Here is a 15,532-nt window from a genome sequence, read left to right on the forward strand (position 1 = left end):
AATGATCGTGTTACGAGACTTATTGAATATTTTTATTATCTTCAACTCGTTTAATTACAGTAGAGTAAAAAACGTTTTGTTTTCATTTACAATATCCTATTATTATAAAACACGTATATAAACATAGATTGAGTACATTATATGATAATATGTCTATTCTAGATTTTAAAAAATGTCTCGTTACATGTATAATATAACGTGTGTGCGCTCGCTCTTACGACTCCCTTAACTTTTGAACCTCTAATTTAAAGCTTTATTTGGCACGTTTATTAGAATGTCATTCGGTACGGAAGCATTCGATTTTATTTAGTTATTCATTGATTTTGTTTTGTTTATCTCTTTATTTATTTATCTGTGTTTTTTTTTACTCATCATTTATTTATATCCTCGTCATCCCACACGACGACGAGTATTTTTTTTTTTTTTCTTCTGTATAGTCGTTTTAGTTTTTTTCTTTTTTTTTCGCAATTTTCTATTTTTTTCTTCACCTTCTCACAATAATATTTCGATAAAACATTCGTTATTTATTATTATAAATATACTCGTTCGATTCTATAGCTCGTATAGCAGCGCCCGCGCCCGCGCCATTTTATTTTTATTTTATTTTTTTAATCGTATTATACTTGTACGTTTCGACGAGATTATCTTATTACCCGTTGCAAAGTGCCAACCGTTTCGTCGGTATATATGTATACATGAGATATACCTGTACTACATATGTATTTTATGTGCGCGAAGATGTGTTTGTATATATATATATATATATATATTACACATACATATGTATTGGTTATTCACGCGGACGATAATCGGGCGACGTTCCAACGGTGGTTGTAATGGTAATATAACTATCAAACTGCACAACGACTACTATACTCGACAATTGATTACTCGTTTTACGTAACTCGCGTGTTATCATCACACGTCGATAATTAATCATTCAATTATAATATCCTCGGTTCACCGCCGTTCTGTCCCTACTATGCCATTTACATGTGAGTATTCTTACGTACGTTCTACGAAACGACGCGTTGCACAACGCGTAACACACAGGATTAATCGTACTATTAATGTAACAAAGATAATAGAAAAAGTCCCACAGTTCTTGAGGAATGCAGCCAACGCACGCGGTCAACGGTTTCAACAATACAAGTATATTGTACGGTGTCCAGGTTATTATAAACGCAAGTAGAATCGCCGAAAGCGTTTTGGCCGCCTTTGTGTCCGCCTTCTTCTCCTGCGGCTTCTTCTTCTTCTTATTCGGCGTCTTGTTGAGCAAACCCCTACCACCAACACCACTACCACTACCACCACCACCACCACCACTACCGCCACTACCGCCACCTCCTGTTACCTGCTTCGGTACTATCTTGTCGTTCAACGGTGGCGTCCTCATTTCCGATATGTGCGAAGGCCGCCTCAGCGCCGGTGCTGCGGGTCCTGTGAAACCGTGACATTCGCCGTGACCACGCAACGAGTACTTGTAGTTTTCATCGAAGTTCTCCACCGCGTGATTTATCCGTAGACCCACCATGTCGTCTGAGTACATTTTAATGCTAGGAACATCGCTACCATAGGCTTGGCCGTTTCCATCTGCGGTAGGTAGTCTTATCAGTATCGTGTACACCTGAAATGTTATTTCAAATTTTTTTACACCCAGAAATATATCATAACATGGGTATATCATAACCGAATGTATGCTAACGATGGAAATCAAAACCAAAATGAACCGTTTATTCCTCCACATGGATTTGAAATTTTCAGGACTGGAACAATGGACTCCAAATGCATGGTTTAATGTTTGCGTTCACCGTGAAATAGAAATTGGCGTCCGCGATTACATAGCATTGGAAAGCAACAAACGCTACTACTCAAACGACACTACGAACGTAGGGAAAGACACCTGAAATAAAAGGTTTGGGTGTGGTCTTGTTGGGGCAAGGCCACGCCCATAGGCCAATAGAAAATTCGGCCTCTCCCTGTGTATCTCCCACTTGAAAACCACGGACACAAGAGTCACGCGATTAGAGGAGATAGTAGTTTCCGATATCACGGTAGTCACTTAGCAGCACTCATTGTCTCCTTGCGGGGAGTCAGGCCACAGAATTGCCTAAAGACCCGCTGCAGGTCAGCTAGTATCTGAAGATAAAAGCTTTACATTCTATCTCCTGCCGTTTCCGGTATAATTTATGTCTTCCTTTCCATTTTTATCGCTAACGCGAAACTCCATAATTTCCTATCTTGTACTGGATGCAGTTGAAGCTTACAAACGAACAAAACTACATCCCCTGATAGAAAGGTTGTTGCCTCTATGCCAAGTGTTAATAAATTACGCCGTGAGGGCGTGGCTGGACCATCAGAAGCCACACCCAATTTTTTTATTTCATACGACTCACCCTGTACAACGTTCACGCGTCTAGAATGCAACGATTTCCAAAGTGGGATGATTCGAAAATTCTTCAAATCGTAGCGACGTGCAGTTGTTACTTGCTTGTGAAAGTAAGTTTTTTTTTGGGATGTTCAAGACACGGTTCAGAAATTGAAACAATCGATAAACTTTTTCAGTAAATTGGCAATGTTGACCTACGCAACCTTGAACACGGAGTGACGTAAAAGCTCGGTAATTACTGCACAGTGTTACGAAATTTTACCTACCGAATCATTCGAAGTACTCTTCGTGGTGAGCCGACCTTTTTCCGTTACCCCACCGTAGCTCGGACATATCGTGCAGGCCGGGGAATTATTGCGACCGATTGATATTCCGGTGGATTGAATGACGCTCAGGGAAGGGCATCGCGACATGTTGCTCGGAAGAGGCGTCTCCGCCGATATAGGGGTCAGGGTTTCTTCCCAGCCATGTCCCGTCCTGCTGCTTTCCGGACCCCCAACTTCGTCATCGTCGTCGTCGTCTTCACGTCCGCTGTGCCACCACGCGATGCACCAAGACTTGAGCCAGATCCAAGAGAACGGCCGATGTTTCTGTTATTCGTTACACGTTTATTAAAACCCTTCAGTTGCAGACCGGAGGCCGGAACTTTATTATAGAGTGAACAGCAGCAGCTGTACCGAACTGCGGTAAGTACACACTTACGATTTTATATTCGGAGTAGCGACCATCGATACAAGACGACGTAATGTACGTTGTATTGATTTCGTCGGCCCCGACGTTGGACTCGCTTCGTTGCCGTTTCCATTCGTCCAAGTCCAAAGCCTCGTCGCTAAACGCGCGGGACAAACAAGGGGAAAACATTTGAATATATGTATTTCTTTTCACCTTATAGAGACCGTGACGACGGAATTTATGATTTTTTCACTGCCTGTATACTCGAAACTTTTTATTGTAAAACGGTGTGGATACCCGCGGATGAGACGTTATAACACTCTACTCAAGTACAGAGAGAATGGATATATAAAAGCTGAGGGAGCAGTGAAAAGATCTTCCATCCACGAGTTATAAACTTCACTACACGTGCAGTGACTATTGACGACAGCCTCGTTCGTTGATTCGATTCGATTCGCACCCAGATAACGTTTCCCCGAGTCTATACAGCCTCTGACATGCAACATGTTCAAGCAATCGATCATTTTCACATCTCTTTTCCAACATGCGTATGAAATAGTAATGGGCTTACATTAAACTTCACGTACTGTCGACGCATGCATGATGTTGAGCAACCATTCCCAAGTGGTACACTTCGTACGTATGTATTCAATGTTTAAGGTCTTTACCTTGCTGCTACATTTTTCTACACTCCCTACAATAGCGTAAGGTGTGGAGTAGAATTGCATCAATCGGTTGTTGCCATCCCTACACTAGCGTAGATAGTATAAAAAAAGTGTAGCAGCAGTGATCAGACCTGAAAAAATGTTGTTATCTGGGTCCACTTCTACATGAGCACATATAACATGTAACGTACAACGTATAGTAATGATATGATCACGGTATACCTATGCATGTACCTCGAGTTGCTGCGTTTGCTAGCGTCCTTCTTTCCGGCTTGCAAATTTGGCAAATCCTTTTTACGCTTTTCAGTTTCCCTCCATATTCTCCAATAAAGGAAACACATTACGCTAACAGGTACATAAAACGCTGCGATTGCCGTGCCAAAAGTAATGTAGTGATTCGTTTCGATGAACTGTATGTAGCAGGCATTGTCGGGTACTGTACGTTCGCCCTCGATATAGGGCCAAGCGTAAATCCACGGTGGCCAAAGCAGTATGGATATTCCCCAAGCGCAAGCTGAAAATATATGTGAAGTAATATGAACCAGGCCATTCCGATGCTGCTGTTATACATTCGTTGGTAACTCCGATGAAAAATTGACATCGAGTCGATCGACTCACCGATCATTATACCAGCTCTGAAGGTGGTTCGTTTTGCTCTGTACGTGAGGGGCCTGGTCACCGAGAAGTACCTGTCGAAGCTGATGATGAGGAGGTTGAGAACCGAAGCGTTGCTCGCCAGGTAGTCTAGTGCGAGCCATGTGTCGCAAATATGGGGTCCCAGGGGCCAGTAACCGAGGAGGGTGGAGACTGTGAAAAGGGGCATGGATATGAGACCGATTGCCAGATCGGCGACGGCCAGGCTGAAGAGAAAGTAGTTCGATATCGTCTGAAGCCGTTTATCTATCTTGAACGATATCATGACCATGCTATTGCCGATCACGGTGGCCAGACTGAGGCACACGGCGACTATGGTGATGAGGACAATCTCGAAGATGGTGTAGCGCGTCGTTAATCCAACGTTGGGATCGACACCCTCCAATGCGGTCTCGAACGTCGAATTAAGGCTCTCGTTGCTGTGACGGTGGAGGCTCTCCGTTGTTGTTACGTTCATGTCGTCGGAACGTACGTTTCTCCTCTCCGCGACCGCTCGCTTCCCTGCACTCGAAATATCGTCAACTACATCCCATGCCAATTCCAGATACGAGCAAGATCAATAGGAGGAAATCTGGAATGAACAGGGTAAACGGCACTAAGTGCGTGGGCGCACAAAATTAAGGCTGTGGAATACGACGAGGCTTTTCGACTTGGTTGCGAATGTCAACTCGGAATATTCACAGCTTATTTTCAAGGAGCTCCGGCTAGTATGACAATAATTAATTTGCGCACGGTGTCGGCTTACTCAGCGACGGTGGATCCCCGTTCCTGAGGGACATGTCGAGCTATCACAATCGGTTCCTGTCAAATGGCACGCGTTTCTCCCTCCTTGCGGATCCATGGCAACGAGCGGCGTCGCGCTCCAGCTATTTCGCTGTCGAGACGGTGATCCCCCGGTTAATGTGCAGGCTCTGATAACCGCATTGGAACCTGGAAAACGACACGTTTCACGTTCTTGGAAACCGTGAAAATACTCCAATTTCGTATTCCGTTTTATTCCTGGTTGATGACACGACCAATGGCGCTCGGAACAATCGTTGGTCTTGCTGTACAAGTTCTCTACGACCACAGTTTGATCGCCAACACCGTACACTGAGATCATTTGATCATTTGAGTGCCAATACCAAAACTTCTGGTAATTGCGACATTGAACCATTGTAGTTTAGTTTACTATATTTTTTCAGTTAAACAAGATCCCAAAATCAATTCACTGTTGCACAAATATCGAATTGTCACATCAGTTAAAAGAAGATACAGTACGTATGAATATAATAAAAAATAATAGTAACGCATACTAGGTTCTTTTGGTTACAGCCACAAAACCAATTTTTATTTTGTGTTATACTCGGACCGATATTTTCCGTTGGTGGTAAAAAAATTGAAATGTACAGTCAAGAACTGTATTATAGTAACCAAGGCTAGAATTTTTTTTCTTGATCTGTCCTCCTCGCCTTCATCTAATCTGCCTCGCATAACGACTCGGTGATAATGCTCCAGTCAGGAAATGCGTTTCACCCGAGGGGGAAAGATAGTTCACATTTTCAAAATTGCTCATCACACCCTGAAGTAAATTCTGCAACGATATAGTGGTGGTAGAACTGTAGAAATATCACAAAACATAGCGTAAGACATAATGATGAGTGCATGTTTTTTTAAAATTGGATATTGTGACTTTCCTACTTTCTAATCTTGCTTACACATTTTTCACCCCTTGCACCAGCAGCGATACTCCGATTTAATTAACCAAATAGACGTCTGCAATACCGGTCAAAGCAAATCTTGAGTCTGGATTCTAGGTATCAAATTTTGATATCTTCCACATAACTAATAGGCGAAAAAATAGTTTTATTAAATAAAGTTTGCTTTTTATTTCAGTGACCTGTAACCTGCTGCTTATACCACGAATCAAAAACTACGAGACTTATTTATCTACGTAAGAGAAGGAGTAGAAAAAAAAACAACCTTTATAAGTAACAAATGAAGATATTTATTATTATTCGATGTATAGAATCAAAGTTTATTCATTTTAATATAAAGTATGAAAAAAATTATAATTTTTCTTTTTTTTGCTGACCCGTGAGACCAGACGTGGCAAAATACGCGCTTCGGGGTGGAAACCACGTCTTCAACACGGTTCCGGTTTCTCCGGAACGATACCTCGGCATTAGCGGAAACTTGCAGTCCGCTCGAAGCCGGGCGGGTCGTGCGTTTGCAGCGAAGGTATGCGAGTGTAGGTATGACAGGGGCGAAGGCAAAGGAACGCGCGCGCAACGCGAGCGACACTCTCGATTAAAACGTTTCGTGGCCGGAGCTCGCCTCGCCCGAATAATAATTGCCAGTTAGCAAATGTAACAGGATTTGACTAAAAATTCGTTTTTTCACTTTCAATAACTTACGGCGCTGTTATCCGCAGTCGCACAAAAATTCCTATCAGTTTTCCATAATCGTCAATTATATCATTCGCCCTCAATATTACGCTGTTATAAGCAATTTTGCTATCACTTTGCGCTTTGATTTATCTTCGGTAATTCATCATCTCTCACAATTCCGTAATGTGGTTGCGATCTGTTTGCAGAAGCCAAAGTTTTTTTTAACTTTCAACCGTGCACTCAAATCTTTGATTGAGAAATCAATTATCCCATTCGTCATTCTTTTCCTCCGCGAAACGGATCCCTTTTTTTAATTTTTCACTCACGGTAATACGCTATTGAGACAGCTGTTATCGCTGACATGTTCAAGGGTTAACGGAAAATGCAATATGTATATCATTTTTCAATGCCAAGCAAGTTGGTTCAGGAAATGTTACTTCAAAGTCTACGTTAAAGACCACTGTACATCCTTCTATGGTTTACGGTATTACCAGCGTGATTATTACTAGCGCCAGTATAAGGTGAGGGCGGTAACTCGTCATCCCTGTCTGTCAATGGTTTGGCGAATAGTTATTTGGCATCGAGGATACAATTGCCAGCTGACTTGTTTACGCGTCGGCTTATGTACGACAATAATCGTGATAAAAATACGAAGGAAATGCGAGCCGACAGAAAGGTAGGTATGGGTATGTTTAAGGAGCTTTTGGGTGTAGCGCAATCGCTTTGCACAGTGGACTTTCCCGGTTTATCCCAGGTACGTACCCACACTCTTCGCAAAATAACAATCGAATTTTACGAACGATTGTACGCCTAAATTCACCTCAAATCTAACGAGACGTAGATCTCGTTTTATATCTCCCTAATCACTGAGGTTAAAAATCTGAAATGTATTTTGTGCATCAAAGTCCAACTATCAAGTTTGCGACACGACCAATTAGTTACGAATTATAACGCAGTCGCGATGTGCCCGGGTGAGAATTTGGAGCCCCAGAGAAACCCTTTGTTCCGCTAAGAAATTCAATCCCCGATACTCAATGTAAAAGAAATTTAAATCCCGAATATCGAACCGAGCATCTGAAAAAGTATTACTGCCTATACGGGGTGCACATTCAACATTTACAACTCGTTCAGTTGAACCAAAGGACCTTTTGCAATCGTACCGAATTATGATTGAGCTAGGGGTCAGAGCGAAGCTGGGACTGAAAAAACGAAAGATGAAAGAAAACGAACGAAAGCGCCAAGGGTTGCGAATAAAAAAACAAAAAAAATAAGAAACACGTCGAACACACCATGAAACTCTCTACGAAACAAAGAGCCGATGCGAAAATTTGAAAGCTGAATGAGCGAATTACTCACGCGTTGACATCCGTCCACTATCCTCGGACTTCTGCATCACCGATGGACCAGCCGATGGGGGCTTAGGTTAACGGTGTGCATTTCCCGGTGTTGAACTTCGGCCTGCAGTTGGCCTTTTGGCTTTCGAACGCGAGTCGCACACCCCACGCCGCGATACCCTCGAGTATCCTGCCTCTTGCCTCCTACTTCTCTCGCACTCGGCAGTTCGGGTAGCCGGTATAACTGAGCCCCGCCGACTCGCACGGAACACGGTATGGACCCTCACGGCACAGGGCGTGGGCAAGTGTACATTGATTTTCAAGGCGCGCGCATCCCGCCCGCGCGATCTGCTCCTGTTCATTCACAGATAAGTGAACGCATTCATCTTTCGAATTAGCCGCTACCTCTTCCCGGAGGCAGAGACTCCCTTATCCTCCACCACCACCCCCTTACCTCTGAGTTCCCAGACCCCGAAAGTCGCCGGTCTCAGTCTCTGTGTACTTTCTTCATCTGCATGCTCCGCGATGCTTCGGAAACGACGGATCCGCCGGACCCCGTTTTACCCTCTCCGATATATCTCAATGCGTGATGGATGGACTCCGATTATTAGATAAGAGTCGCTAGATACCGCCGAAGCACTGGGTGATTCTCAATCCTTGAAAATTGAGCTCCTCAGTTTACAGCCTTTAATGCGGTTGTTTGCTGCGATAGGTAAGTCAAATGCCTTGACCGAGGAAACCGAAGACCATGCTCATTTTTACTGGTATATTTGCAATACTCGAGTCTTTTTGAAAATCGAGGAACGGTCGAACAGATTATATAATGGATCTTAGTTTCAACCTTCTTGCTTTAACTTTCATCCATTGTTTGATCATCGATGACCTTAACTATGGGGCGTTTGAAACTGAGGTGACATACTTTGACAGTTTGAATGAACTCCTTTTTGGGACTTGACTAAGATATTTGCAATATTTGGATCGTAAATTTTTTTAATATGATAGAGAAAATGCGAAAATCTATCGGACATTGTTATCCTACAATTGTTCTATATTCAATGCGCCAACAAAAGTGTACAAACGAATAATCCGAGAATTGGAGTCTTCCAAAAATGTAAGAAAGTCAAAGTTGGCCAATTGTGACTCAACCACACGATTGGTGGTTGGAAGGTGGCAAAATCTTGTAAACTGCTTATGGCGCCAATTCAAAGAATATTTGAGAACTGTATAGTACCGGTTAATAATACGTTTGCATTTTATAAATTAGGTTTGACGAGGTTGAGCGAAACTTTTCCAAATGTCAGCAGATGATAATCGTAATGAACATTCCATTATCACTCGGCGAAAAAGAATTGGGTTCTTCTTCTCTGGAGAAAAAGTGGAACGGTCACTCTTATCAATTTTTTACGCCGAAGAATACCGCCAGTATCTCAGTGGAGCAATATGACACGGTCTCCAGAGTTTGGACGAGTGAAATTTGCAGCCAATGTAAGCGGAGAAGAGGAAATAAACTGTAGAATTGCTTACGCTTATATGTGATCACGTTTCGATGGTTTTCTATGTAGCGCGGAGAAATTCTGTATTTTTGTAGCGATCATCAAGTGTCGAAAGTAACATATTACAATAGTTTATTTAGTGATGCTCTTACCAGAAGTTCATCAGTAGATTGGACCAACAAACTTCTTGCACTACATTTTGGTATCGTTCCATTTATTATATTGTATAATACTAACGATTATCATCAAAAGTGCAACTAACCAACTGTCCATTATTTGTCACTTACACATTTTCACAGTGGTTACAATATATTTAGGACTGTTTTTCGCTCATCGCATACAGTACGGATTATTTCGTGCCGTTTGCGAATTAAGGTCAAACGTGATGATATTTGTCCGTTTCACGATACATTTTTAGCTACACTTGTCAGGAATTCTTTCTCCTTCACTTTTTTCTCCTCTGCGTTGATTTTCCATTTCTGTACAATTTAAATTCGGATCTACATGCGCATGCGTTAAAAATGTAGTACTAGTTATTTCGTATTTCAATACCAAACTTCGTATAACCGTCATTGAACAGAAGTCACTCTGGGCAATCCTAAGTCCCTCCAAACGTCGACAATATCGCGAACGAGATTGTTCATCATAAATTTCGTGTGGAACGGCGTTGGTGCCAGTCGCAGTTTTTCCTCGCCCTTAGCGACCGTTGGATAATTAATTGCCTGAACGTAATGCCCCTTTTCCCTCAGTAAAGTGTCTGCTAATCGAGCTGACATTTCCGGATCACCGATCTGAAACAGGAAGAAAATTTCTCGACATCGATACGCGATATATAAGTCGAAGAAAATCAAATCTGGCAACATTAGATTCGAGTCAACCTTACCTTTATCGGTATAATATGCGACGGCGATCGTTCAACCGGAAGCCGAGCATTGGTCAGGGCTGATTTCAAGTAGGCAACGTTCTCCTGTTGAGATTTTCTCAACCTTCTACCCTCGTCCGAAGCCAATATATCAACGGCTGTTAACGCGCCGTACAAAACGGTGGGTGGTAACGAAGTGGTGAAAATGAAACCAGCCGCGTAGCTCCTGACAAAGTCGACCATGGTCTTCCAGCCTACGATGTAACCGCCCATGTTACCAAACGCCTTTCCCAACGTTCCGGAAATCACGTCCATCTTGTCCAAGACGCCGTCGCGTTCCCCGACACCGCCACCCTTATTCCCGTACAATCCAACCGCGTGAACCTCGTCGACGAAGGTCATGGCCCCGTGATGATGGGCTACATCGCACAACTCTTCCAGGGGACAAATGTCCCCGGTCATGGAGTGGACCGTTTCGAAAGCGACTATCTTAGGGATGGTTTTGTCCACCCTGGAAAGCAGCGAGTCAAGATCCTTGGGGTCGTTGTGCTTGAATATGTGCTTTGGAACGGCGCTGTTCCTGATGCCCTGGATCATTGAGGCGTGGTTACCGGCGTCCGAGAATATCTCGCAACGTGGCATCGTCTTGGCGAGCGTGAACAAGGTCGAGTCGTTCGCTACGTAACAGGAAGTGAAGAGCAGACCGGCCTCCTTTTCGTGCAGACGGGACAAACGCGCCTCGAGCAATTCATGGCCGACCGAATTACCGGATATGTTTCGCGTCCCGCCTGCACCAGCCCCGAACTTCTTAAGCGCCTCGTTCACCGACCGCAGGACTTCCGGGTGACGTGACATACCCAAGTAGTCGTTGGAGCACCAAACCGTTATCGGTTTCTCACCCCAGGAGTATTCCATCGCTGATGGAAACTCCGTCACTGATCGATTCACCTTTTTGAATATACGGTAAGAGTGATCAAGTTTCTTCTGCATTATTTGCTTGTGAAAGAATTCTTCGTACGGAAATTCTGACGGTTCTAATTCGGGCAGAGGAGACCTTGAGACTTTGTCTTTGACCGTGACCGACTCAGCAACGGCACCATTTTTTTGGCGCACATTGAGAGTCGGAGAATATGGGCAGTGGTCTTTTTCCGTGACCGGTTCTTCCTGGAGCCGGGGCTTCGCCGATAATGAGATAAACATTCGGGACATAACTGGGCAGTGTTGTCGGTAATTTGACACCAGGGAAGAGCCGTAATTTCGAACGTAGTTGCTCGAAAGGTTCGATAGAAATGGGCAGTGCATGCTTTCGATTGGACCTGAAAGTGAAATCAAAATATAGATTAGAGCGTTAAGTTAAATTGGAATTTCGGATCAATGTTAAGGATGTTTTTCAAAATCATTCGTGAAACGCTTTGGGCAACGGATCGATGATAGTGTATAACATGCTGAGGAATTACCTTTCACGGTCTTTGTCAGATAAAAAGTCACTTGGAAAAGACGAACCCGCTGAAATTAAACGAAAAGATTAATTCCTATTCACTCTACTTTTTTTTTTCTTTGTTTTCGAAGTGCAAAAATTTCTGAGGTACTCGACCGGATTAATAAATATCTATCTGACCTCATGCAGCACCAATAAATCTTTCCTTGCGTAGAAGTAGTTTTTATACCTTGAGTAACGGAATCCGAATTTTAAGGCAGATCCATACCTAAGTTTCGGATCTTAGTTATTCATCGCGTTTCGTGATGTTTTAAAAGTTCGACTGGAATGAACTGATAACACCGCGGTTGATGACGTTGATCTTTTGTCAGCGAATTTTTCAATTGATTTAATTATCATATTTTTACGTTCTGGCCGCACGACATTTGAAATAATGGTATAAATTTCGCTTACGGTAGTTATGCAAAGACTTACATGCCGGAAACGATGCGCTGCAAGTCACGGTGATTGATCAGCAAATAATGAAAGCGAATGCGTAGTTTAGAAAAATTTTCATTATTCAGGAATTACGAACAGACTGGTCACTACTTGCGAGTCACGTGATGATGTTTAAAAATTAATTCCGCGCATGAACAACTGTAATAGACATCGTCTTGTAATCTACAGATAATTGGTGTAAAATTTTACTAATAATCATTCACACGATTAATTATCAGCAACTCACTCCGCAGCGGTTTATCACCTTATATATGAAACGGCAAATTTCAATTAGGGATAGTTGAATTAATTTAGCATGCACCGCTGATAGTATGTACGATATAATGGATTGTTGATATTTTTTTGCCTACACCAATTCTAGCATTAATTTATAACTGCCTTTAACAAATATTTAAAGTAGTCATTTTCGTTGCTAACGTCAAAGTAAATGTTCAGTTTACACTCTTATTTTCATATCAATTACTGACAAGGTGTATACAACGGTTATTATCGATCACGCGCGTGCTTTTTGAATATACAAACTTCCGATAAGGCAATGACTTTGGGATGTGGTAAAGATGAGTTGACAAAACATTGAGATGTATAACTGATAAACTTTTGTTTAATGATATAGATTAGATTGTCACTGAAATCATGGTGCCTCCGTAATGAGTTCTTTGTGAAAAAGTTTCTTCGTCACCGATGCACATCACTTAAAATAAGTTTACTGTATAATTTCACTTACGGGACCAACTCCCATAACTACCGAAGAAACTAGAGATATTTCAGCCTTGATACAAGTTGTTATCTCTGGGAACGACTGCTTTGGAAAGATAAGGAAATTTTTTTTTGTTTTTTTTTTTATTAAATGAACAATAAATAATTTAACTAAAAAATAAATAAAGGAGTTAGGACTGTTAAAACGCTTGACAGTCCTGAACGGTGTTCAATAACTGGCCGTATGAGAACTACTCCTAGTCCGTTCGAATGCTTTGAGCAAAGTGTCGTAAGTTTTGCAATGTCATGCTGGTGTTTTCATTGGCTCTCAGTGAAGGCAGGCCTTTATAATAACTGACCGTCTCTTGCATTACGTAACGGTCTGCTAATATCTAGGTAAAAGGAAACTTGCATCAGCTGACGGCATTTGTTCCATTATGGAATCAAAGATGATAATCCATGTTAAGGTATCCAAGGTAAGTACTTTTCTATGCAAATACAGATGTCACACGATTCACATGATCTTATCTCATTCTATTTCGAATCCAACGGAAGATCGTCGCTCATATCATGAATAATACTGAAACTTTTTTCTCATATTCAATTTTTCTGTACACCTGCATACCGCCGATATCAATTGAACAAGTATGAACCGGTTGGAGTCATAATAATGTTAATATTTTAACTCACAATGAGAGAAGATGAACTGAATGACGAATTGAAAATAATTTCAGACTCAGCACTTTAAGCAACTAGTGGCAATGAGCAAATTCTCATCATATCAATAGCCAAAACTCAAATATCAAATATCTTAGAAATAAGAACAGTTTTTAATAGAAAATGTATTAGATAAATAGTATAGTTTTATCAGTAACTCTCGTATTGGTTTCTGTAAAAGCTCTGCTTAATTTTGATTTGTTATAAATCGAACTATTTAAAGTGCTTGACAAAATTTTTTTATACAACTGTCGTAGCACATACAATACGATCCGACTTTGTGCCCGCGTTATGTTATACGGATATAAGCTATTATACAAATTCAAATGAATTGCGTTTGGTTCTGCGATGAATAGATACATGTATAGTTAATGAATAAAATTAAATAAATTACAAATGAATAATAAATCATGATTCCTGTGATTACATCTGCATGAATATTGTATAATTCTTGCCCCGTTATTGGTCATCTCTCATTAATATGATCATTTGATGATAATCTGCACCCCTTGATCGTCACATACACGCATTTTAATGACTGGTTGTTATTTCAGGTCAGATCTTTCGAAAAGTACAGTTAAACACGAGTGAACGGCCCGGCAATGAGAAGCTCACAATAGTGACTATTTATCAGTGAGGATGACGTATTTTTGACTACCCATGATTCGCGTGCTTCGAGATGAAACGTACGAAATACCGTATAGAAGTTGGCTGGCGATCTATTTTAATCTCCTTTATTCGATGCGGTTTAGAAATTCTACAATCTCTACTTACCGAGCGAAGAAAGCCTCGTATGGCAGAAATTGTACATCGGTACATTATCGGCAGAAGGTTTGACAAGACAAGGAAATTTCTCAAGTTTGCCATATATTCTCATTCAAGTAAAATAAACTTGTTCGCAAACTACATTTGTGCAGAGATTGAAAGTATAGAGGGTTTTCGGGTAAATCTACGTTCGAATAATCAGTCACAAAAAAAATGGCAACGTGCCCCTTAGTCACCATCAAGTACTGCCTAACTGCAAGCGCGGTTGTCTATTGGCAGGCAAAACATCGTTGCTTTACCAATACAATAATTTTTGGAACATATCTGTAACATTGCTCGTAGAAATCACTTTTCGTATTTATTAAGATCCATCAAACTGTATCGTCTGATATAAATTACGAATTGATATCAACTCAAAGATTGAAAAATATTAAATAAACACGTACGCCTTAATTGGCATCACGAATGGTTTAGTGCAAATGTGGTTGCATACCTATCGGGCGCAAAATCACCACTAGATTCTATCGAACTAGAATTTCAACCCCAAATTAGTGGCCTATAGAAGATATTTGCGATCTCCACAATATAATTCAAACCGTTTGATCTGTTGAATTACGTTGCTCATCATTGGACCGACATTTTACTTACTATGATAACTTACGGTTAATAATTGCATTCTTGCTGACGATGCGATTAAACTACTCTGCATGTGCGATTTGTTTAATTCAGCTGAGCAACAATTAAGAACTGAACCTATTCAATGACGATTCGATTATCAATTAGATTATAATTTTTCAACTACCCCGTTGCCGGGCGTAAAGTGTTTCGTCTAAAACAATCAGGGTTTATTCCTCTCTTTTCATAATCCGAAATTTCTAGAATGTAAATCCTTCAAGGTAACGAAGCCTACGCAAAAGTCGTAGTCCTCGATCACTAGTTGGCTCATACTCAACATGAACGGATTCACATTGTCAGTGGTT

General features: G+C 41.4%; 2 protein-coding genes and 1 long non-coding RNA gene across 8 annotated transcripts; 1 reads left to right on the forward strand and 2 right to left on the reverse strand.

The window, feature by feature from the left end:
- Positions 1-374: 374 nt before the first annotated feature.
- Positions 375-8,339, reverse strand: mAChR-A (muscarinic Acetylcholine Receptor, A-type). 3 transcript variants are annotated; one of them, XM_069136252.1, is made up of 7 exons: positions 8,106-8,339; positions 5,126-5,310; positions 4,345-4,951; positions 3,961-4,240; positions 3,092-3,218; positions 2,656-2,979; positions 375-1,627 (listed from the first exon to the last, which is right to left on the reverse strand). In XM_069136252.1, exons 3-7 carry the CDS (start codon positions 4,835-4,837, stop codon positions 941-943), a joined length of 1,911 nt encoding a protein of 636 aa, XP_068992353.1. In that variant the 5' UTR covers positions 4,838-4,951; positions 5,126-5,310; positions 8,106-8,339; the 3' UTR covers positions 375-940. The 3 variants fall into 3 exon arrangements, with proteins under 3 accessions (XP_068992353.1, XP_046483500.1, XP_068992352.1); XM_046627544.2 differs by having other exon boundaries at positions 3,949-4,240; XM_069136251.1 differs by lacking the exon at positions 8,106-8,339 and having other exon boundaries at positions 3,949-4,240; positions 5,126-5,665.
- A 1,352-nt stretch (positions 8,340-9,691) lies between these two features.
- LOC124219659 (5-aminolevulinate synthase, erythroid-specific, mitochondrial-like) lies at positions 9,692-13,300 on the reverse strand. 4 transcript variants are annotated; one of them, XM_046627547.2, is made up of 4 exons: positions 13,099-13,300; positions 11,896-11,944; positions 10,460-11,754; positions 9,692-10,367 (listed from the first exon to the last, which is right to left on the reverse strand). In XM_046627547.2, the coding sequence occupies exons 1-4, from the start codon at positions 13,111-13,113 to the stop codon at positions 10,146-10,148; spliced, it is 1,581 nt and encodes a 526-aa protein (XP_046483503.1). In that variant the 5' UTR covers positions 13,114-13,300; the 3' UTR covers positions 9,692-10,145. The 4 variants fall into 4 exon arrangements, with proteins under 4 accessions (XP_046483503.1, XP_046483504.1, XP_046483506.1 ...); XM_046627548.2 differs by lacking the exon at positions 13,099-13,300 and adding an exon at positions 12,351-12,866; XM_046627550.2 differs by lacking the exon at positions 11,896-11,944 and having other exon boundaries at positions 13,099-13,299.
- An 11-nt stretch (positions 13,301-13,311) lies between these two features.
- LOC138190989 (uncharacterized) lies at positions 13,312-14,980 on the forward strand. The gene is made up of 3 exons (XR_011177177.1): positions 13,312-13,359; positions 13,467-13,546; positions 14,342-14,980. It is a non-coding gene; the product is annotated as an uncharacterized lncRNA (long non-coding RNA).
- The last annotated feature ends 552 nt before the right edge of the window (positions 14,981-15,532 follow it).

The sequence above is a fragment of the Neodiprion pinetum genome, chromosome 5 (genome assembly GCF_021155775.2).
Source record: "Neodiprion pinetum isolate iyNeoPine1 chromosome 5, iyNeoPine1.2, whole genome shotgun sequence".
Taxonomy (NCBI): Eukaryota; Metazoa; Arthropoda; class Insecta; order Hymenoptera; family Diprionidae; genus Neodiprion; species Neodiprion pinetum.

What these genes read in the sequence shown, in the direction of transcription:
- LOC124219659 (XM_046627547.2), bottom strand. An exon ending in TCTGACAAAGACCGTGAAAG is followed by an intron (nt 11,755 to 11,895) that starts GTAATTCCTCAG and finishes TTTCACTTTCAG; the next exon opens with GTCCAATCGAAAGCATGCAC. An exon ending in CGCATATTATACCGATAAAG is followed by an intron (nt 10,368 to 10,459) that starts GTAAGGTTGACT and finishes TTCCTGTTTCAG; the next exon opens with ATCGGTGATCCGGAAATGTC.
- mAChR-A (XM_046627544.2), bottom strand. Translation starts at nt 4,837, where the DNA reads ATGAACGTAACAACAACGGAGAGCCTCCACCGTCACAGCAACGAGAGC. An exon ending in AACTCGAGGTACATGCATAG is followed by an intron (nt 3,219 to 3,948) that starts GTATACCGTGAT and finishes CCGCGCGTTTAG; the next exon opens with CGACGAGGCTTTGGACTTGG. An exon ending in GCTACTCCGAATATAAAATC is followed by an intron (nt 2,980 to 3,091) that starts GTAAGTGTGTAC and finishes AACGAATAACAG; the next exon opens with AAACATCGGCCGTTCTCTTG.